At 38.2% G+C, this 25,011-nt stretch overlaps 1 protein-coding gene across 1 annotated transcript in view; it reads right to left on the minus strand.

Moving 5' to 3' along the window:
• LOC117474733 (zeta-sarcoglycan) overlaps window positions 1-25,011 on the minus strand; it is a 283,850-nt gene that overhangs the window by 25,860 nt on the left and 232,979 nt on the right. Inside the window, exons 5-6 of the mRNA XM_034120724.1 lie at window positions 22,731-22,853; window positions 19,768-19,840 (exon numbers count right to left, since the gene is read on the minus strand). Of these exons, the coding sequence (XP_033976615.1) occupies window positions 19,768-19,840; window positions 22,731-22,853 (196 nt within the window). The remainder of the gene's footprint in view (window positions 1-19,767; window positions 19,841-22,730; window positions 22,854-25,011) is intronic.

Consider the following 25,011-nt stretch of genomic DNA (forward strand, 5'->3'; position numbering starts at 1 on the left):
GAGAAACCATTCAGTTAAGTGTTGGGTTTTTAAAATACATCAACTGATTGTTTGAGGTAATTCTATTTGTTCCAAATGCAGATTTATTGGATTTTAGGCTATCTTTTCATTAAGTTGCAACAAGCGGAGCAGATTAGGTGTGTCAAGATAATGTCACTTGATCAAAGAAAAAGCTTGAAGCAGGCTAGTTTGCATCTGAATGAAGTCATCTTAACCCACTAATTTGCAACTGCTACTTAAATGGATACATGAGGTCATGAGACTAGATTACTTCATTGTGCTGTGTACTTCGGTTGGTTTAATGAAAAGACCTTTACAAATGAAACCATTTCTAGCATCAGTATGTCAGAGTTTTTTGTTCGTCAGAGCTAAATGTAATTTGGGAGGAATGTAAAGGTATTAGAGCCGCAGAGAAGAAATCAAGTGAGGTGAATTAAAGGTGAAGGAACATTCTCTGCTGTGCAGCATTGAGCATCTAAGTGATACATTGAGTGTAGAAAGCGGATAATTCACATTGGGCCTGACCTATTGATCTGTAAAAACTGTATGAGTGTATGCTGCAGCAGTCAGACGTTAAAGGTAGAGTCTGAAATTCTGGAGAAGAGTGTAGAAATCTAAACTTCAAACAAATACATATCCTTTAGAAAATGTATTATTGCAACATTAACTGTCCCTCTTGCTCTCCCTTCCTTTCTCTTTATATATCTTGTCCTGGCTGGAATAATGTTCTCTTGCTCCATATAATCCGCTTTGTTTGTTTAGTATTTACAGAGCCAGGACTGTGTATGAACACCATATTTATTTATTTTTGCACACACAAATGACAGCTGGTGGACTGTGAGGAGAAACCTGCTGGACAGAAGAAAAGTGTAATGGATTGGAACTACACACTCAAAAGAAGTGACAACTACAGAACGTTTCTTGATGGAATTACACCAACTGCAACGCCAAATTGGGACAGTCACGTAAAGTGGATGCCTTAAGTGTGAGTGTGGGGAAAGTTTGTGAGTGTATGGAGATAAAATATAACGACTGACAGAGCGACAGACAGAAATAAAATAAAAGTGGCAAACTATCGGAAATGGCTTCTGTTGTAATAAACGCTACAGGAAGTATCCGTGGCCATAGCCTCATAACAGCTCTTGAGAAAGGTATTATATCACACAGACTAAGGCCATATTTAAGGAAATCTCATCCAATTATTTATTATGCTTTGCATGTGCAACGTAGAGAGACAGAGACAGAGAGAGAGAGAGAGAGCATACTGGTCTAGTCAACAGCAGTGATGTGAGGATCTTTGGCTGGTTTGACAGTTGAGGCAATTACAGTGACGCTGCTGCAGGCTGAAACCAGCTCTGATGGGCAGCCACGCACATACATACTGACTATCTATCACTCTATGTCTCTCGCCCTTCTCTCTCTATATCATCATTGCACTCCCTGTTTGCCTACCCCTTTGTTTGAACTCCCCTGCATGTTCCCTTCACAAACATGCCTTTTATAACTTTACTTCTCTCTCTCTCCGCATGTTCAAATTGCCAAAATGGAGACCTACTGTAGCATATCTGAGCACTTGTCAGTTTGAAAACGCATATTTGCAGGATGTTAATTATTCAGTTACAGTTAAACTATCAAAAACATTTTATTTAGCAAATAGAGCAAACTTTTTTTTGACACTCAAGGGAAATGTTTAATAACGAGCGGGAAGAAAATGGAAAAGTGTCCGAGTGGGAGTTTCTATAACTTGGATTTTATAATATGTTAAATTCTTAAACGGCAAGAGAAAATAAATTCTGTTAGTGTCAGTAGTTGGCAAAGGTAACCCCAAGAAAAAGTGGTTGTGTGATGTATTATAGTGAGTATGACCAGGATGAATGGGTTTCATAATAAAATTGCCATGAACATCGATTAACAGATGAAGAATTGGGTTTGAGGTTTCATACAAATTTCAACTTGATTAACTTTGGATAATTTATGTGTTATAGGATAGTCTGGAGGCTGTGTATTTTATTGCGGCACTGTGAGTGATGATGGTTTTTAATTTCTGAGTGATTTGTGCTTATGTACCTGAGGTATCAGCATTTTCACATGGTCCTTGGAATTACTTGTTAAGTTGTGGACATTTTGAGGAATGTATATCTTAAAAAATGTTTGAGAAAGTATTTCTAGCTAATTCTAGCATGTCAACATACTCAATTAGGATAGCCATTTGTGAACAGGTGAAACAATATACCTGCTGGTTGCCATGCCAACATTAGCATTAAGCTCAAGTACCACTGTGTCTAGGTAAGGCCTACTCAGACTTGTTAGTATTAAAACAACTTACTGCACCTCTACTTTGATGCATCTCTATTGACATTGATATACATTAATCATAAATGTTGTTTTTCCTTTTATGCATACTTTTTCCCCTTTTCATCTTGCAAATCTCTTTATTGCTTTTAATCATAACACTGTTAAAAAAGTCTTTCTAGATGCTCAGGGGCATTCAGAACAACAGAAATGTCAAAAATAAACATATGATGAGATTCATAACTTCTGTATGCAATAGCCGACGGTGAAATTGTCAAATAAATTCAAGGAAAAGCATAACCGTTGGTTGCTAAATTACATACTGGGCCATGTGAATGGAGAAAATCCACATCATTTCCTGCCTCCCGCATGCTTTACCCAGGTGCCGACCCTCACTTAAACCAAATGGAGTATTTCCAGTCTATAGGGAACGCAACAACAGGGCAATATCCTGTTGTGTGCTACATGTATGAAAATAAACTAAAACACATACTTTATATACACACAGCCACATCATGTTTCTGGTCAGGCCTCCCATGGTTGTGTTTTCTTTATGTTGTTAATAGCAGGAGTCTGCAGCTGAGCTGTTATCTATGCAATTCATTATTATTAGAGAAAGCTGTCTGTCAACCCTTTCTGCTTCCAATTGTCCTAATTAATTCTTCCTTTCTCTCACCCCTTTTCTCATGCCAACCCTCGCCCCCTCCTCTCTCTCATAGATCTGTTTTGACCTTCAGTTTTGACAAGGCCACTTTATACAGCGCCATATTTGTCCCACCTGACAAGATAAGCAGGACAGAAATACATCAACATGAAATGGTCTTTATCTTAATTCATTTCTGGGGGGAAACAAAGGAGGAAGGGGAGGGGAGGGTCTTCATATATTTGAAATGAAACAAAGATAAGAAGAGGGGAAGAGACTAATTTACAGTATGCTAATTTTAAGAAACAGATATCCATCTGTCGGAGATATAAATAGGGAGTTACAGTACAGTACCAGTTTATATATTTCAATGTTAACATTTTTATCTTAGTTTGATCTTCGCTCTAATTTTGTCCCATCTGATACTTTCTGTATTCACCGAATGTATTTCTAATTTGTTTAAATAGTGACTGAAAACAAAAACCTGAACAAGGTATCAGGGTTTTTATTAGAGCTCAAATAATGACGGTGGTCAATTGACACTTCGCCTGGACAATGGACCTAATCTGAGGTAAATTCTTCATCATTTTGAACAACATTTGGTAAAAATGCATTTATCTAGTGATGGTTAAAGGGGACCTATCATGCAAAATGCACTTTTGTACGTCTTTTATACATGAATATGTGTCCCCGGTGTTCCAGGGAACTCACCAAGTGTCAGAAAACACAACCCTCTCTATTTTCCTCCATACCCAAATCTCTAAAAAAGGGGCTGCAACGGATCTGATAAAAACTGATCCAGATTTGAACACTGTCCTGACGTCAGGACAGTGGCGCTACGGCTATTGGGCCAACTCCACCAATCAGGAGGAGACAGCCACGGCCATTGCCGTTCGAAAGCGCTGGAGACGCTGTAGTACATATGCCAGGCCAGTAGATGGTGCTGTTCTCACTGAATCTGCCCTTGCAGAGCAGAGCTAAAAAAAGTGCAAATTGAGCGAAATGAGGCATGGCTAAAATGCATGATCTGTTTGGTATTTTGAAAACAGAAACGTATAAATATACCTTATATAGGTATGGCCCTACAATATATCATTTAAATATACCATGATAGGTCCACTTTAAATGTTTTATTGTTCCATTGTCCATTTTTAAGTCCATTTATTTCTGCTTATGCCATACTCCACTGACATTTTAACGTCATACTTTAAAACAAAAAGCCCAGGTGATGGTTTTCAAAAAGAAGTGTCGCAGTAAGACATACCAGTGAGCCAGCATGCACAATACCAGGACAACCAAAATGAAGCCACCAAAGGAAATTCAGCCATCCTTCATTTTATTATTTACACTTTGTTTTCATTTAGACTTATCTGCTTGTATCCTAGGTACTCATACCTCACATTTGGTAACAAGAATTTGGAGGAATCCGTTGCAAAACACATTTTAAGACCCTTTTGATTTTGAATCTCTGATGTGGCATTTGGGAAATTGTTGCTTTTCAAACTTTAAACGATATGATGAAAACATCGAGTTAAATATGTTGTTTATGCTTGTCTCTACTCTCCTAATTTCAGCAGCAAACAGTGAACCACAACTTTTTAAGAGGCTATTACAGCTATTGCCTTTATGTGAAGCATGGCTTAGAATATCTCTATTGTAATACTAGGGTGGTTCCCTGCAGAAACCTCCAGAATCACAACTTCTGTCAAACACATCCACATGATGCTGTTATGGTTGCATAAACATATACATATCAGCATGTCAGTGATATCAGGAATATCTCATTTAAAACAGCCTGTTCCTTAAGGTCATAACTTCTACAAGCTTGGCTCTATACAGTCGGTGTGGAATTAAATAGCATTATTTCAAAAATAAATTACTTAATTTGGTATATTTTTGAAAGCGGTGTAGGAGATTTTGCAAATAATGCAGCTGGAAATTAAGAAATGTCGGCTTTTTAGGGTGATTTATGTTTCCCAGAAGACTTGGCTGACATTCATCCTGCCCTTTTCCTCTTCAGAACCATTGAAATCCAAACCACCTTATCGCCACCTTGCCATTTGGGACGCAAACCTTTAACCTTTTCACGCTAAATGCTTCGTCACCTGCCTCAGCGCCCCCGCTGCCTCCTTCCAACCCCATCCAATAGGCACCTTAAACAAAAAGGTGTTACTGAATGATGCATTGAAACAGGACTAAAAACAGGTAAAGTGACAGCCTTCGACTTTTAGAGAGCTAAATCAAGACAGAATGCTGAAATATGGCATTTCTAAAGCTTCCCCGACTTTTGCAGTGAGTTTGGGTCTGGTGCAGTGTGTTTAAATCGCCCCATGAATTCTGCAGGTGTATTAAGACAAAAAAAAGAGAGTGAAAAGAGAAAGCCTTGGGCTGTTTTAAAAAGTTATAAAAATCCCTGCTGAGTTACTGAGGTGGGACAGGGGAGAGTCAAGGTACATTAGAGGTTTGTCATTGTGGAAAGAATGTGTGTGTATGTTCGTGCTTTTCAAAGAGAGCAAGAGACTGAAGTTTGTGGGTGCATGAGTGTGTGGGCTTGCAGGTGTCCACATGCTTAGAGTGAATGTACCTCAGCGACTCTGGGTGCTTACATTTGAATTTCTCGCAACAAATATAGGTGCCAGTGTGAAAATGTTATCAGTCTGTAAGCATCATATAGTGTGTTAGAGTTGTTCACAGCTGTCATGATGTTGAAGGTCCCGTACGTACATCTGTTCACCTTTACACAACACACTGCTTGACAAATCCTTGAGTTACTCAAGAACGACTTTCAGAGGCACTCGCTGTCCTCCTCGCTGTGAAATGTAGCCGAGGAAATGGCTAATGGCAGAGTGTGTAAGGAGAAAAAATGTCAAGCAATTTCATGCCTTTGTGCCTCCGATGGGGCGCCAAGCTGATAATTTAATCAGTAGTGGAAGACTAGCTTGACTCCTCTGCAACTTCAACCATTTTATCCAATGTTCATTGACTTGTTTTTGCAAGAAAAGAGACAAAGTTGGAGGCAATAATTCAAATAGAAAACAAAGAAGGGTGAGGGAAGAGAATGGACTGGTGAGAGGAAAACATTTAAAAGTTAACAGTATTGTCCAATGGTGACTATGAAGAATGCATAATCTGATCTGGTTTCACATACACAAAACGTGTTCCGTCAAATTGTTGAATCGCTTGAAACCTTGATGATGTAACATTTGACTAATGGATCTTATGATTACTTCATGATGTTCATCTAAAGTAAAGTATTTACTCTTGGAATAAAATCACACTGTACATTTTACATTTATATATTCAGTTTAATATTTCATCTGTCACATACTTATGTATATATAATACCTTGCTTTATATCTTGTTATTGTTCATTTGTAAATTCAACATGTATATTTTCTACTTTCTTGTTTATTTCTTGTCTTTTAATTTTTATTGTATAATGCCATGTCTTTTTTTGCTGCTGCAACACAAACATTTCCCAAACTGGGATCAATAAAGTACTATCTTATCTTATCTCTTATTGTTAAGCTTAAAATATATAGAAGGTAAAATATCTGAAAAATAAAGAATCCATAGACAACTCTTTGCATTTAAGTCTCTCATTCTGACTTAGTTTTTACAACTGAAGCAAAAGTCACTATGTATAACTGCTACAATCCTATATCTACATCTTTTAAAGGCCATACAAAATGTGTCCCATAAGAAAGAGGGCTCCAAAAAGAAAAAAAGGAAAGTTTTTCGAATTTCTTGGTGCTTTAACACATGAACACATACAGGCAAACACAGAGAGGTATATGTTTAGTTGCTTGTATTTCAATGTTTATATGAGGTCAGAAAAACAGCAGGTTTAGGCTTTGCTTCATTAGCATTAGTCTCCCTATTCAATGTACTGTAGCAGGGCCTGGCAGAAAACACATCTAAGCTGAGAAACATTAGAGCTCCCTCACAAAGACAATAAAAAGACCACAGTGCATTCAGTCTATTAACCCATCTAATCTAATGCAACATAGATTTTTTAATGATGTGAGGCAGTCTTGAGAGAGATGAAAAAACAAAACCTTTTTCAGTTGTATTAAGTAGATATGATGACATTAATTAGATAAAAATAATATTCAGCTAACTCAAAAGTACATTTTGGAACAGTTGCTTGCCTAGCGATCAATCATGTTGGCAGAAAAATGAATCCTCTTGAGAGGCAGCAACAGGCCCCTGCTGTATTAATGACATCTATAGTAACTGTATTACACTCCTATTTAGTATGCCTTTCAAACAATGACATCTTGACTATTCCTAAAGATTGGATGAAGCTTTAATGATCCCTGTTGGTGAGATGGCTATTTGCAGAAGCATAGATAAGGATATAGATAGGAATAGAACAAATAAATAACTGAAGAGAATTCAAAAAGTAATTGCCACAGCAGTGCGTCCTTGCACGGATATATTTACAGGTTACACACATAGTGCAAATGTTTAACTTTAGCAGTTCACATTATTAGTTTTAAAGAAGGAAGAACATATGTCGGAAAATGACATTGTGAATGTCACTCTGCTCCCATAAAAAGGAAAATAAAAATGTGATAAAACGCCCCAGGGAAAGTCCCCTAATTTCAGCTTCCACTTGAATGTACAGAAACCACTGCCTTCACAGCATTATGTGATAAATGACAAAAAAGTTGAGGCACAATGTTTTAAAAACAATTGACAACATGACTTTCTTTTTTTGTGTTTCTTATTTATGTTGCTACCAAGGCAATAAGAATACTCCTTGCCATGCCCTTTTTATTATTAGTTGCCATTAAAATGAAAACTCAACCTCAACAAGTGACCAACATTATTCCCTTGAAAGTTCACCAAAGTTGAACTGCGAAAAAATGCTAATCTGCTTCGTGACCGGAAGTACATATTTTTCTGCCTCTCCGCCTGCATAGAATGAAAGTGAATGGGAGGTGGATGTTAATTTCGCGCATGTGTGATTGTGCCCTTGCATGTAAATACATTTGTGTAAAGTAGTTTAGTTTCTACTTTTTGGACCGTGTATCAGGGTGAGCATGCAATTGAATAAATCTGTGATTTTATGTAAAGGGCAAGTGATTACAGGCTCAAGTTAAGTAAGTAGGAGAGAGTGTGTTTCAGGAAACTTCATCTTCTACATCAACAGGAGATGTTATTATAAGCTTTCATTGTAAAGAATATCTGTGATCAAAGATGCATCACTCACATAGGCTTTATTCAAACCTGATCAAAGAAAGATACAATGAGTGATACACAGATGAAAAAAGAATACTTGAAAAACATAATGCAGTTGAGGAAGAATCAGTATTTCAGAAAATGTACTGTAGACCACTAAAGATAAGGGGGAAAGGGAAAGATAGGTACAGAGATATGAAGATAGATAAGATAGTGTAGTTCATACCCTCCCCCTAGTGGACACACAGAAGAAAGACAAAATGAATGATAAAGCGACAGGACAGGGATGGGAAGAAAAAAGTGTGGAGGATTGCGGTAAAATATTAAGAAAAAAGCCTTAGCAGACACAAAGACAATCATGAGATCACCTTTGTGCTTTTCTATTTGTCCCTGCCTCATTGCCTCGATTGTGTCGGTCTCCACTCTTTCTCTCTCCCTCTTGTTTTCTTCTCCCACTCTTTTTTCTTTCATCCAATATCTTTTTAGACTCTCTCTTCCTTCTCTGATATTTTTTACTAGAGCTTATTTTTTTAGACTATACTCACATTGCACTCTCTCTTTAGCTCTTTTCCCCAGTAATATAATCACTACAAAGATAGGACATAAGGGTTGGTAGGTTATAGAGATTTCCTGGAGTGGAAGATATTAGTAGTTATTAGTAAAACAAAAACTTGGACATGGAGCAATGACCTGTAGGATTATCAGTAATGAGGTTGGCCCTGCTCACATTTACAGAAAGCCTTGTGCACAATAATGCAGTATATTATGCTGTGTCGGTGTTCATATGAAAGGCAACTTACACCAACTTCTGTGTGGAGAATGCACAGTTGGTTAAGGGTAGCGTATGATTGCTACTGAACACTGATAGCCAAAGAATGTCTTCCATCAACAACAGAAAAAAACCCTGAAACATGTGCCCCACTCATCAGCAACTACAAACATCTTGAATTTAAATGTTGGTCCCAAACTGAAAAAAACAGGAAATATATTTTAATTGGATCTTTTTTTCTAAATTATTTCATAAGGAATCTGCTGATAGAGCAATTTTGTTGTAACCCTACAAGGATCCAAGGTTGTAATGAATGATCATTTAGTAATAACAAACACTGAGGAAAGCACACTGGTAAATAACATTTCTACAGTATTACACTGCGAGTGTTGCTACAAAACTACTCTGTATCCATAGGGAACAGTACCATGCCTTTATCATTATAAGCGGGGCAAGTAACACAATTTATATAAAGATACTAAGTTGTGGAACATAGCTACCAGTCAGAGGTACATTTTGTTCGGTTTCCAAATGAAATAAAAGAGTAATAGTGGCTTTTTTGAGTAACAACCCCAAGGCTGGTCTTAATACGTTGTACTTTATCATTCTTTTTTCTTTCCTGCCTTGAATTTAGACCATCATTTCAGAGTTTCTCAGACAAGTCTGCAACACAAGCTGCTGGTTGATGTGTAGGATTATCAGCGTGTATACACAGAAGGTGTTTGAATATTCCCTTTGTGTGTCAGTGTGTGTGTGTGTGTGTAAGCTGTGTTCTCTATTGTTATTTATCTGCTATGATTGAAGCGTCTCGCCGAAGACGCCTGTAGCCATTTGTAATAGTCTTTATCCACAGTGGAACATTTGGCACTGTCGCAAAATCTGATATTAACAACTGTCTGTCTTCGAAGCCCATACACAGAAACACCCAACAGCTGAGCTCAAAACACACAGACACACACACACACACACACAAACACACACAGAACAGAAACAGATGTGTTGCAATATGGCGAGACTATTGAATATTAACTGGGTGTTTTTGTTTTCACATATTCCCCCTCAAGATGTGTACAACAGCATCCAATGATAAATAGCAGATGATATGAGACTAACTAACAAAGATAAACAACAATCAACCAAGACAAACAATGACAGAACAACAATGTATACAGTTTACTGAGGCGTATCTCCAAAGCTCTGTGAACTAATACAAAAAAACTCAAAGAATCACTTGGATATGGAGCATTGACTTGTGAGAGCAGTCAGTTACATAAAAGAAAAAAAGAAAGAAGACATCAACAGTAGCATGGTGAGCCCTGCCCACAACCATAGAAGCCTTTTACACACTAAGTATGCAGTGTACACTTGGTTAAGGTTAGCATTTGATAGTGGTTTTGATGGAATAATGATAAAGTAATAATAACTTAAAAGCACAAGACAGGCCTTTTTTTATTTCTTAATTAAAACCACAATCTTTTCCCAACCTGTGCCTAACTATGGAGATGCAATTATCGATGCAGCTCCAGGAGACAGGGTTGGCATGTTCATATAAGGTCTATAATGAAATTGCTAACTGTAAAAAGCATCCCTATCTCTTCACAATACCACTTTAACAATGTGTGGCTTTGTCTTTTTTGTTGTTGCTTGAACTGCCTTGTTAACGAGATATGATTTGGTTGGTGACGTGCTATTTTTGGTGCTTCGTCTGAGATACTTTCATTTTCTTCCTTGCATTTTTGTTAAATAAAACTATCTGCATCTAAGATATTTAATTGTCAAGTTTATCTTACCTCAGTTGAATTGGATTTATTAACTTGTACCCTGACTATGTACGGTATCTCTGTATAATAAAAGAAAATCCAATTAGATAATCAGTACTTAACGACTACCACTATCAAGTCAAATTTAGAATTTAGAACATACCCTAGACCAGCAGTGTTATCACATCAGCTTGTCTCACTTAAACAAATTGCAACACTTATTTCCAAATGTCAACATTAGGGAAAAAAACGACCGTAATATGCAGAACATGGCAATCTCACACACAAAAACACTTAGAAATTCTGAGACATTATGGATTGTTCCCATAACCGAGTTCACTTGTTACTCGGCTTGCCTTCCCTCGCTCTCTTTCTTCTCAATGATTTTCTTGTGTGTGTAATCAATAAGAGACAGAACAGAGCCGGGCGGGGCTGATTGTCCTTGTTGTAAGGAAAAGGGAGGTGTTAGAAGCAACCAAAATCCAATCGTAGCACAGAAAAAGTCGATGTTCTTTTTTATGGAGCTCAAATGGGGTCTTGGTTTACTTTTTTTTGTGACAACGCCAATGTTTGATGAAAAAGTTTCAAATGTATTGATCGAAAGTGAATTTAGCTGTTGTGCAAGGATTTCGATCTACTGTACAATCATTATCACATTCATAGGAGAGAAAACGTGTGTTCTGAATTTCTAAGACACCACTGCTTGTGGTGATCACTGTTGTAAGCATGAAAGGAATAAAGAGAAGGGGAGAGAAAAAAGGATGTAAAAACAAAGACTGTGTTTTTCTGCTAGACCTGCAATTGAATCCTATATCAGGTTTACCATAACCTTTTACAAAATAGGCATTGTTCAAAAGATTTGATAATGCAAGTGAACTACCATTATGTCATGGTAACTCTAGTATGAGAAGAAGCTTTCCCCAAAGGCACAGTTCAAAGAAAATGTGGCTCTTTCTACATTTTAATGATTTCTAATTACTTTGATACAAGCCCAAACTTTTTAATCAAAATACAGCTTTGGGCGGGCGTACTCTGAGTTGTTATGGTGCTAATTAGGTGGTGTACTTTGCCATCCAACACCATGCCCCATCCATCTGGCAGCTTCAAAGAAAAAAAACTGGTTAAATCAACTCTGCCTTGAGACTCCTTCAAAATGTGTGTGTGAAGTGGGCCTAATTTAGACATTGTTGTTTCTAACAGGTATTTTAAGATTGAAATATTAATTAATAGTAATTAATGAGAAGGTTCAAGGCAACTTATTTGTTGAACCTCTGACTTTAGGCCATTGAAATATTCAAGATAATGAGAGTTCCTTCCGCTTAGAATCACTTGTTTTTCTCTCTGTCTGTATCCATTTCATGCAGAAATGCTATAACAGCATTTTCAAAAAGAGCAACAATCTAAACGATTAAAGACATCCACTGACCCCACCATCAACTTTAGTTTTAAACATATTCAGAGTTGAGTGAACTGCTGGATATGTGGGTGAGGGAGAAAAACTGATGCCATAGGGAGAATCATTTTCCTAATCCCTACTTCAAGAACTCATAACATTTTACATTCTGTAATTTGGTTAAATTGGAAGCACCCTTAGGACCCAGGTCCATTAAGTCACATTACAATTCTTGTCATTCAGGGACTAACTACGGTAAACAAACATGTAACACAACTTTTGGTCCTCACTGAGAATCTGAAAACTGCTGCTTTTTTTATTGGATGAAAAATAAGGAAGAAAGATCTGACCACTACTGCTGACCTTTTATCATTTTGACCGTCGAGAAGAAGAAGACAACGTAGAGTGAAGCAAAGACAAATTAAGATCACAGTTCTTTCTTAATGCTTTAATCTACATACAGAGGTCTTTCAGGTGCTGGGGTGAGGAGATGAATGGCAGAAAAGAGAGCAGGGCAGGATGCTCCTAATTCTGTTTAAAGCAGTGGAACGCTCTCTCTTTGTTCAGGCCTCAGAGCCCCGCTGGCTATTCAATCAGCTGCTGGCACAACAGGTCACTGCCATTAACAGCTATTACCTGCCAACTAAAACAAACCAGCAGCACTCCGGAGGAACTGGATTAAAACAAGTGGATTAGACAGGAGTACCGAACAAAGGGGTGAAGACAGACTTAGTGATAGCTTCTCTCAGAGTTTGACCTCACCGTGCGATTCAGTTTCATTTGGATGAAAACACACTGTAAAGGGATGGACACAAGGACAGAGAACCGAAACACATTCACATCTGGCTCTGAGAGGGTTTGATATCTGAACACAGATGTCATAAGAGGTATTCAATAAAAATGAAAGAGTATAAGATAATTAGCAAAAGGAAAACACATTGTAATAAAGAAAACAGTCTGAGGGAGTAGTTGTCGAGGCTATAGGGGGGATAAAGACACTTATCATTTACTTTGTGTTTGGGGTTTTACACCTGGGGAGGGTGGATAGATAAAGCAGTTGTACCCAGCCAGTTGATGGTGTTGATTTAGTGATGGTTAAACTGGGAATTAGGGATAATCAGTGCCTACATTCAGTGTCTAACCCCCCCCAAAATAAGAAACTCTTAAACTTCACCAATATAAAAAGAGGTTTTCTATTTTATGAAAATCCATGACATCTTTTAATGGACATCAGCGTTTTTCTCCCTTTGTGTGCGTGTTGTGTAAAAACCCGTAGACATATCTACACTCTGCACCTTTTCTTGTATTGTCACAAAAAGGTACATCTGGCTCTGTATCTCAGGAACGTACAGTCCTGAGCTCCCTTTTCACACCATTACCTTACACTATCCTTCTTTAAAATCAAATCCTTTCCCATGCCCCTGAGTTTGATAGGGCGAGTTCCTCTGCAGTCCTCTTTAACTTTCTCACATGGAAGTGGATGGATAGATAGATATATGGACAGAGATAGGGGGAAGGTGCACAAATCCTCACCAGATAATCTTGCCTGTGTTAGGGCTAACTTTCCCTAGGGAGCATTCTCATGACCCCAGGACTTGGATAGAGGAGAAAGAGGCACCGTGGGAGGGATAAGAGGATGAAAGAGTGGGAAGAAACAGGAAGATATTGACTCCGCAGCAGCTTGTATCTCTCTGCTGTGGAGCCAAGTGTCAGATGAAGTTAGAAACCTCAGGTAACCCAGTGTCCGCTAGTGTTGGCGCAGTGATGTTGCTATGGAAGACTCCTCAAAGTTTTTATGGTCAGTGAATTGTTGATTGATTTCCGTGACTCTGTGAAAGTATCTAATCCTTGCGGTTGTTTTGTGAAGTGTTGGTTCTGACACAGTGAGAATAAGGTCGTCAACTGGAAAGAGCTGAATCATGCTTTATGTGGTAAAGGTGACTGCTGCACTTTAAATGCAAATAATCAGTCACACCTGTGTCATAATCATGCTGTTTAATCAGCAACAAGATTCACCAGCACTGTCATGTGCATGAGTTGTCTTGGTAAGGGGAAAATAGCACAGAAACAGACTTAAAATAATATGTAATCTTTTTCATTTTTATAATGAGCTTTTGTGTGCATACAAAATGTCTGACTTTTGGAACTTGCTATCAGTGTTTATTGATTTATTTATTTAAGTCTTGAATTGTTAATCAATCAATGTCACGAGTTTGTTGCATCCGAGAATAGCCAAAGTGTTATGAGAGGAAGAGAAATAAACAAACTTAAACAAAAACTGGAAGAAAAGTCAAGAAACAACAGTAATCAACATTTATTCTCTGAGTAAAGACCATAAATATTGAAAAAGCCTCAATTTGGGGTGTCAAATAACAATCGGTAGAAACAGGTACACACTCACATACACAATCATGAAATCACTTAACAATCAAAGCTCAAAAGCAGTACCTCAAACACAACAGGCACAACTTTGAAAGGTCTGTTTATGGCTTGATTTGTTTTTGATTTGATCAAATTATAACTGTTGAGAAAATAATATGTTTGTCTTGATTGATGTCACTCAGGGCTGAGTTGAGATTTGATAAAGGCCCTGTTCAAAACTGCTATAGCACTGCATTGAACAATGCACACCTTGTTTATTTTAAACAACAAAAGTGTTGGCAAAGCTGCTCCAAATGAGTGGACACTATGCTTCTTGTGTCTTAAAGTCTTTCAACATTAAACATATATTTTAAATCTTTTCCTTTCACTATGTATCCTGATACCAGATGCGTTTCACATTGTTTGATTGAAAAGGGAACTACCCTTGGTATAAATGTAAAATAATGTACTGACATTGAAAGAGTAACAGATGTCATGTATTATACATTAGGATTTATAATGCACATTTTCAGTAGTAACTTTGCTTACTTAGAAAATTATTAAAAAATTGCTATTAAATATTAACAAAGGTACCGGTTTGCGCAACATGTAGTGAGGTTTTAGTGCATGTGTCTGTCTTATGACCGTCTAATGCATCAGTAAATTGATTTTAATAGTCTACAACCAAACATCTTGACTTAAGGTCAATTCACTACTGGTAGCCTTTTCTGCAAAGTTATTGTGTACTGAAGTACTAAGCAGAAAAGAAAGACTCTTGAGAGGCCTGTAGCAGTTGTGACTATGTTGAATTTAACAATGGTTATTGAGACTGATTGAAAAACTCTTCTGTGAACAGTCTTGAAATGCATCCTTGAACAAATTCATCTATGGATGAAAAAATGACCTCTGATGCCTGTTTTTGCCAAGATATGGTCATCACCTCACTGAGGCTGAATATGTTTTTCCAAATAGCATTTCATATGCCTTGTAAATATTGTTCCCTTTGCATGCGGGGACTTTTCCTTTCTACCTTAAGGCTGCATAGTATGGTTTTTGTAGTTAAAGTGCTGCCTCAGCCACATGTACTGATAATAAAAAGCAGCTTTGTTATCACAATGATTTGCTGCAGTGACTGCTTCTATCAGTACATTCTACAAGCTACAACAGCCAGCCAGGAAAACATCTACAACCAACTTTTCTACAGCTTCTTCCTCCATATTCAGTCTGTTTGTTGTCGCTGGCTGTCAGTTTTGTCAATCCCTGCTTCTTATTTGATGTTATTTAGTCATTCACTGTCATGAATGCTTCTCTAAGATGTTGAACTGCGATGCTAAAAAGATGCCAGTCACAGCACTTTTTTTCAAAGTGACATCTTTCTGTCAGCCTTCCCGTTAACTTTAAAGTAGAACAGCAGTTGGAAAGAAGCCGAATGGTGTGAACACGGCTTACAGTGGCGATCACACTGGATGCTTTGAAATCCAGCGGCAGAGTACTCCTAGATTTTTCTCTGGAACCAGACTGCTGAGCCTTTTTGTTTCTCTGCTACTAGCATAACCCAGTTCTAGCAATGTGCATTCATGTCTCTTTAGCTTCAGTCACATCAGAAGCATTTTAAACAACACTGATAGACATCTTTACTGCAGCCCTCTCTGGTCGCTGTGATTGGCACATTACACGATGTCAAGCCTGTCTATAGGTAATTCTACTTTGGCTCAGTCACACAGATGAAATGCAAATCAATTGCTTCAATGTTTGCTTTTCCTGCAGTGTGAGGTAGTGGAAGAGTTATATTCACAATATTGTGGCATTAAAATATACATGTCTGTAGTAGTACTTCTAACTTGTAACGTTTGGAGATTAAACTTGCTCTGTGGTTAGAGTTTTCCCAAATATACCTTGATGTTAAGGGCCGGATCCAATCGTTCATTTAGTGTTTTCAGTCTGTTTCAAACTGTATTCTGTGCAGTATGCAAGATGCAGTTTCACATTAACTTTATCTTTCCTGATGAGAATGTCTTGACCTGTGCTAAAATATTAAGTGTGTTACATCAATCTGTCTGTTTCCCTATTTTCCTTTCTCCCTCACTCAACATTAAACTGTAAAATAGATTATTAGCTATAGATGGACTCCAATCCGCTCATTACATGTCCCATTTACCTTCACTGCATAACGCTCTACTTTTCATAACGAGGCAGACAAAGAAGGGATGACGCAGGAAGGAAGAAGGAATGCACATATGGAAAGATCTAGACAGAATGAAAACAACACAGATAAATGTGTGTGTGTGCGTGTGTGTGTATGTGTGTATGTGTGTATGTGTGTATGTGTGTCTGTGTGAGTGTGAGTGTGAGTGTGAGTGTCAGTGTGAGTGTGAGTGTGTGTGTGTATGTGTGTGTGCATGAGAGAGTATGTCAACAAGAGAGAGTTTGAAAGTGAAGAGATGGGGACAAAGATACCCCAAGAAAGATAATGCTCATGAAGAAATAGAATGTTACATCGAGGGAATCAAATTGTGGGTGAACAATGTGCCAGTGAATTAGGAAAAGATTAGGAAATTATTATTTTTCGATACAGTCTCTACTAGTAGTGTGAAATATCTATTCATATCAAACACTCCACAATTAAAAACAGAACAAATCCTCATGACTATGCTTCAGTCCGTTGTTTCTTTCCCTACCATTTAACAGCTAATGACTGACGACGAAGAGGGGGGCGTATTTGAAGCATGTAATCGCTTTTTTTTTTTAATCAGTGTTATTTTTCTATAGTTTTCATTAGCCTTGCAGTAGGTGATGCAGTGGTGAGGTCAGTGCAATGTGTGTGTGTATGTGTGTGTGTGTGTATGTGTGTGGGGGGGGGTGCATTTTACTTTGTATGCCTGTCCCTTTCTGTTCCTGATGTATTCATAGGGTTGAACTGACAAAGCTGTGTGTGCGGTGATAAGTGGTTTTACATCATGCATGCCATACATTTGTTTTTAATGTGGGTTTAAATCCATACATTATTTATGCGTGTGTCCATACACTTTAATGGGTGGGTTGTACTTAATGTGTTGAAGGTGTGTCAGTATTTTAATGCTCTTTTTCAGCAGCTGGATTACATTTGTTTCAATACCTGTGTTTTTAAATTAATGTCATGTCTTTGTGGATGTACTTTGTGTGCATGCATAATCAAATGTGTGTAATATGTGATGTATTTCCATATATTCATGCTGTTAAGTGGTGACCTTTTTGTTGTTATGAAGCAAATGATGACAAAGTCAATTTAAGGCAAAACCTAGGCATTGAGAGCTTTTCAACAGCAATGATTGGTCATTTGTAACGAAATTAAACTGCATAAAAGGGACAGTGTGTAGAAGTTGGTGACATCTAGCATTGCACTTGCATATTGCAAACCAAATGAATGCCCCTCCACTGAGCACTCCCCTTTACAATCCTGAAGTAATGAGTGTGGTTTGTCCATTCTGAGCTACAGTAGAAACATGGCAGTGCAACATAACCAAGATGTGAGGGAGGTGTGAAGTTACATTGTGATAGGAAGATATTGGGAGGAGGAGGTGCGAGAACATTGGGTCAATGGACGGGTCAATGGACGGATCAATGGACGGATCAATGGACGGGTCAATGGACGGGTCAATGACGATAAGCAAGGTGATGAAAACTGCTGTGAAGGAGAGGAAAGAAAAAAGGAAACACTCCAGTGACTTATAAACCTATGGGCTGTTTTAGTTTTCATCAGGATATAGCGCCAGTGGAGTATTGGATTATTTAGGGTATGAGCAGAAATGGAATCCAACATTCATAACTTGATTCCATTATGCGTTTATCAGCTGCAACAAACAATCGTACATGTTGTGTGACTTTAGGATGGGCTGTTTATATCTACATAGTAAAATCTAGGTTTCCTCCACCTAATCAAGCTCCGTTTGCTCCCGCTGCTCCAAATGCCTCCTCTCTCTCCTCTCCTTTGATCCCTCTTGCATAAATGGGGTACTATTTCCCCTACCCAATTTGCCTTGCTTTCAACCATTATTTCTTTCCACTGACCATCCATCTCATATCTCTATGGCAAATGTTCAAATGTATCTTGGTTTGTGAATATTTTTCTCATCTGAAGAAAATTCCCTTTCTTTTTTATGTCATCGCTTGGGATTACCCGGTGAGAGGAGAATCTGGGAGAGATGATAGTGTGAATACAAGCAAACTAAAAGAATGTCACTCATTGAGGGAGATAGCTTTAGCTCAGATTTAGTCAGACAACAACTTTGTGTGCCCAACATTCTGCATCAACCTCATCAGACACTCTTCAATTGGTCTAATTAAAAAATGTGTCATATCCTTCGACAGGAAATCTTCAGGGTGCCTGTAAATGTTTTAGACAGAGATGAGTCATTGATAAGGCAGCTGCCAAGCATGATGCCAGCTGATTCATATATTTCAGATAGATTTCAATACATGAAATGCTTAAGAAGAAGGACGGTGTGGTAATTTTGCTCCCCCTGAATTCCTTCATATTTTTGCAGCATCTTGGTTTTCTCATCACTTCTTTGAATTCCCTTCTCCACCTCTCTTTCTTCTCCTTCCTCCCTCTCAGTTTTTGTTTTCCTCACTGGACAAAAGCCACTGAATAAAGCTGAGACAATAGTAATGAAGAAAGCTGCCTAACCCTAACCCAGTGAAGTTACAGGGGAACCAGCAGTCGGAGGTATTGTGCTTTTGTAAGCAACTTTAGATCCGACTCAGCCGAGCCAAGCGTAATTGAGGAGCCGCCTGTGGTCAAAAGTACTCAGTTTCATACTGTATTATTTTCTATCAAAACATTAGAAAAATCGTCATTTTGACAAGAACTTTCCCTCATTATCTCACATTATTTTCAAACGAATGAATTTGACGCACACTGTGTTTATGGATTCAAGTAGCGGCTCTAAAGGTAATCAACCCTGGTGCAGAGGAGAATCCGAGTAAACACTGTGCACTACATGTGTTCAAGTGCATGTATCAGTGAAGGCTCCACTCAGTAACAGCCTGACCCATGTACCCTGTAGCCCAGAGGACTTTTGTTCCCTTTGTCAAACTTGTCAGACTGCCAATCACCAGCACAACACTTACTGCACGGAGCTGATTATAACTCACAAGCACCCTGTGCCACAGGCATTTCTAGTAAGCTAATTCAGCAGCTTAAATGAAACAACATTCTTTCGCTCAAAATCGGGATACAATTCCTAACAAGAACACAACATTCCTCATATTATACCACAACTACATTATTAACATCAAGGGGAAATTGTGAGCCAATGTGCCAGACAGCACAAACATACATAGGCCCTACCTATGTGTACTCGCAAAATAATTTGTTACTTACTTTAGATCCTGGAAGGGTTCTGCTCTTACATGTGATGTCTCGACAGAATGGCTGAACACCACACCTTCATTCCCTGTAGAGAGGGTAAGAGTGGATGAAAGGAAGGAACATAAAACACATCAATCTTTTGTGAGAGACTGCACACTGTTGCATCACACCTTGGTTTCTTCGAGCTGAGGCAAACACTTACACGGCATGACACAGTGCCTTCACACATGCCTTATACACATGTTTAAACATCAGAGTAGTTCAAGTCTGTACATTAACTGGTAACAGGTAGGACCAATGAAGTGATTAGTAAGAAGATGTTATGGAGGCCTGTGCGGTATTTGACTTAGATGGGGGTTAATGTCCAATCTCTCATTGATGTTAATGTTGATTTGTTTGTTAAACTATTATATGAAATGCATAATCCTTACCTTGACAAAGTATTTCAAGTAATTAAAGATATGTTTTTGTGACCAATGCTGTTCAGTATTTTCTAAGATGTCATTCACCAGTCCTGCTACAACATATTTTACTGTAGCATAGCAGTGATATGAACATAAATGCTCAGAGAAATGGATGGTACTGAAACAATGCAGTGTTTTTGGGGGAAAGTGCTGGTCCTGGCTTCTGCTAAGAAAGCATGTTTGAAATGCAGCACTGCTACAAATGTAATACTGCACATGGAAACAATACCCATTGGCAGGCCCACTGACAACAATGGCCACTTCTGTTTTTCTTTGAAACTGAAGCAAGTTGAGTTTAATTCAAAGAGGACTTGCAGGGAGGAAGCAGACCACCATGAAAGTGCAGCTGTACCTCCAAAGGACTACAACTTGGAAGCTGCTGTTGCTTTTTTAGCTGTGAAAAGCAGCTCTATTGCGCTGAAGAGCTTACAAACATAAACTTTACACACCCAGAGGAGCTGTATTTTGAAACAGAAATGTCGTAATATATATTGGTCACTGGGTACCAGTCTGTGTAAAGGGAAACTTTGACCAATGTACTGAACTGATTCTAAGGCTAGAGTTCAGATGAGAACAAATCCGAGGTTGTTTGTGATGGTATGCAGGAATGCATAGACGTTTGTGCATGGGCAGCTATTTGGCATAGTTATCTGAGTTGTTTCCAAGGCCCACTAAACACAGCACAAATTTGTGTTGTGCAACTGTCTACAGAAGGAAAGAAGAAAAGAGAATATGTTCCCATTTCTCTCAACGATGGTGGAGATGGCAGTTTAGAGTTTGAGTGTTGCTATGTTTGATTGCTGCTCTGTACAATGATGTTTTCTCACTAGCAAGCACAGGCCAAGTTTGTCCCGGCTCATTGTCTGAGATACTCTCCTAAGCACTGCGCTGTGAGCATTAAATGTTTATGAGCTTGTCGAAGCCTTTTTGGATGGCACCTGTACAAAATACTCATGAAGAGTTTCAAAGCAAAAGCCAGGACACTAAAACCAACATCATTCACACTGGGTTCGTATTTTCACAAAAGGAATTCAAGCCTAAGCCTACTAGATCATACCTCACAAGCTTAAAACAATAATACAAATGTAAACAGTGGATAGGATAGTTCCACTTGATATCATTGCATGAGCTGAATATATATGTTAACAGTGGCATTCTCTCCACTGTATATTTTCATATCTCTGACCTCCATTAAACAGTAACATGATGGTATGATTCTTTCAGAGTGCCTCTAATGGACACATATTCTGTATTACCATGGTCTGTTTCTGTGGATTTTGTATTTGTAGCTGACTTTTTTTGGTTGTGTAAATTTGTATTTTGTACATTCCTGAAAGAATACTGACATATTCAAACATGCAAGCAAATGAGATGTGCACACACAAACACACAGTTCCACTTGACATTCTCACTCACATTTAATTTGACAGAATGACTAAATTAGAGAAAACTGACAATGTAATGCACCACGACTTTTCCTTTCTCACTCTTGAGACTTCCTTTTCATTTTGTTTAAATTGTTTTGTTTCTCAATTTCCTCTGCAATTTTAAGCACCTGGCCTTGCTCTGACATGTCATCCATCTGACTTTTTTCACTTCCCTTCTATCTCTGTTGCTCTTTTCTTCTCTCGTTTCAGCAATACTTGCTCTGATTGACCCTAGTCTTGTTTGGCTGCACTTATCAAGAGCACTCTGTTTAACAGCTTACAGCGGGCGTATGTTATGTGAGCTGTGTGCGTCCTCAAGTAACCTTGTTACACAAATTAGTCTGAGCCCACTGTTGGCCCCTTCTTAAATCATCGGTTCTTTTTGTAAACTCTGTTCATCATGAATGTGGAAAATTAGCATAGTAGCCCATCATAACTGTGACTTCTACTATGATATATGTGGAACATTTTAATATTCATTCATGGCTTTTCCATGATCAGTTACATAGTTTAGGCAGCACTAGGTCATTACAATGTCATAAATATGATTATACGTTATATTTAGTTACACAATTAATTGCACTCATTATGCCTTACGGAATAGCCTTTCAATTGATCCAACCTGCACAACATTTTTGTTGCCTTTAAAGATTCCCTGAAGAGTTTTCTTGTCAACAAACAAAATCAAGGTTTACATTCAGTGTAATTCACCGGAATGCATTGAGTCTATCCTTAGGCTTTATTAAATGTGTTGGACATATTTCCGTCCTCATAAAACGTAAAAAATGTGGGTACTGTACTTTGAATAAAAAATTGTTTACATCCATGTTTATCTGAATTGTCTTCCCTGCACAATGCTGCATGTATTGGTGTTTACTGGCACCAGTGTATCAGTGGGATAGTGTGAAACCACGGGCAGGAATGTGTTTTGTATCACAAGCAGGAGCCTACTAAGTAAGTAACTAAGTCCACAGATGCACTTATGGTGCAAAACTCCACAGGGAAACATTTTTGGAAAAACAATCTGTAGTTCAAAAGCACCATGTTGTAATATTGTGTACAGTATGTGTTACACTGTGCTTACCTGTGACCCTAAGTTTCTCGGTGCCGATGGTGATCTCCTCTTCGTCTGCAGAGAACAGAACCGTCTCTCCATCGGTGCTCCTCACCTCAAACCTCTGACACTGAGCCTCCACCATTTCTGAACCTGAGGAAAAGGGAGAGAGTGAGAGGGGCACAGGGTTAAGATCTATAGCAGAGGAACATTCAAAGAACATAAAACGAGTCATCTTGTTGAGTTTATTTTTTATTTTGTTCCAAAGCTCCTTACAGAACCATCAGTGGTTTATCTCAGAAGACCACATACTTGAACTCTAATCCCCCTGAAGTGTTGTCTTTCTGTGAATGCAGTGCAACATTTGGAATACTAACATGATCCATGCTGTTGTGATACGTAATCAGTAGGGCCATATAGAAAAATGATTTAGTCTGTGGGGCAATTTCCCACGTGGAATAATCCCCAGAACAACAATGCTGGTTGAAACTACTTTCTTCTGAAGAATCAGTCGATATGGAAACTGTTGGCAGTGTGCTCTTTGGATTATTGAAAGTAAAGGAGGGCTGTTATTGTAAAGGGAGTTATTCAATGCTTTAAGAACCAAGCACTGAATTCCATTAACTTCCATTGTACTCCGGTTGCAGTATAGAAAAAATAAATGAATCTGCATCGCTAGATAATACAAGAGGTGCATTTTTTTGTTACTTGAGTAAAGTGAAGGTTTTATACATAACTCATGGAAACTAGATGGTGGGAAGTTAGGTGCTGTTATACACACGCTTTCAGTAAAGATACAGTGTAAGCTGAGACCTCAGACGTGAAATTAAACTAACAAAAGTCAGGTCTGCGTTGTGTATTCATAAAGTCCCTGTAAAACTTGTGCATAATAACTTTTCCCTTAATTTACATTTCAATTCATGATTGTGCCTTAAGGATAAATAGTATCCTTTGAAGAGAAACGCCTGGTGTGAAAAAGAAAATATAAAGCCTAAATTATACATTGAAAACAATATTTTGGACTAACTGCATAGTTTCTACCTCATGTGGAGGCACTCAGACTGACACTGAGAGATTTTGGTTGCGAGGTTCCTGTAAAAAATGAATTACCTATTCACAGTAACAGTATAAACACATTTACATTCAATTTACATAGTGAACAATGTGGAAAGTGTGTGGACTCGAAAATAGAGTAAGCAGAGAGAAAAGAGGGAGTACAATTATTCTGTTTTTAAGGGTAACAATATCAACCCCTTTTTGCTTTAAAACAAATGTTGAAGAACAATAAGTTCCCTGCTTAATGTTTGCATGCACTTGGTACAAAGATGACAAATGAACAACAGTGGTCACTTTGGCAGTTTTCCTTTTGTTCATACACCTTGCCCTTAATATCGTGATTTGGGCTGCGATGTGCTGCCATGCCAACCCTGCTGAGCCAAAAGAAAAGCCTCCCTCTCTTTATCTCCTTTCATCACTGCCCGGTCTTCCAGGCTATTGCAAATGTCAATTAGTAACCAAAAGTGCCATGTCAGTAAGAATCAAACTTTATTAGCAGCCATCAATCTGGGATTAAGCTCTTTTTCTCAACTCTCTCTCACTGTCGTTTTCCGGTCTATCTTTCCCCGTCTCGTTCAACAACTGTGCGAAAAAAACCATTGACATTTGTTTTGTGCAAGGTGCACTTAAGTACTGTGTGTATGCGTGTTACACATATAGCTAAGACTTGGATTTGACAGTTAAAGAGATGGGGGAAGTATGGAGACGGGGGAATGAAGGAATGCAAAAGTTAGAAGGGGAGATGCAGCCGGTTTAAATGTAATATGTGCTTTGTTAGTTGATTTCTCAGACATCTAGTTAGTTCTCTTTGACTGTTTAGCGCTCGTCCTATAATACAGCTCGTAGGGAAGATTTACAACATGGGTTCATGTCAGCATATTTCCAACGATTTGTGTTTTATTCACATATTTATTTTCTCCTAATCTTCTTGAAAGAGGTGTGTAAAAGATGCTAAAAAACACGAGGTAGGCAGCTTTACTGATAGTTAGGAAAATAAAGTTTGAGAATAATGGAGGTCTTTTACATTTAATAAATTCTCACATGTACTGTAGATACAGATCGGCGGCATCAGACAAAGAGCTAAAAGACGAAGACAACATGAGATTGTTTATAATTGAGTGCCTGTATCTACTCAAGGAGGCAGGTGCTTATAAAATACTTTTTTCTTTAATTACAGTTCATCTTGTCTTTGCACTGGGCTGTAATTTGTGATTACATAGAAATCCTGCCTATGGCTCAACGCTAAATTAAAATG

This window comes from Trematomus bernacchii, unplaced genomic scaffold, assembly GCF_902827165.1.
Source record: "Trematomus bernacchii unplaced genomic scaffold, fTreBer1.1, whole genome shotgun sequence".
Lineage (NCBI taxonomy): Eukaryota > Metazoa > Chordata > Actinopteri > Perciformes > Nototheniidae > Trematomus > Trematomus bernacchii.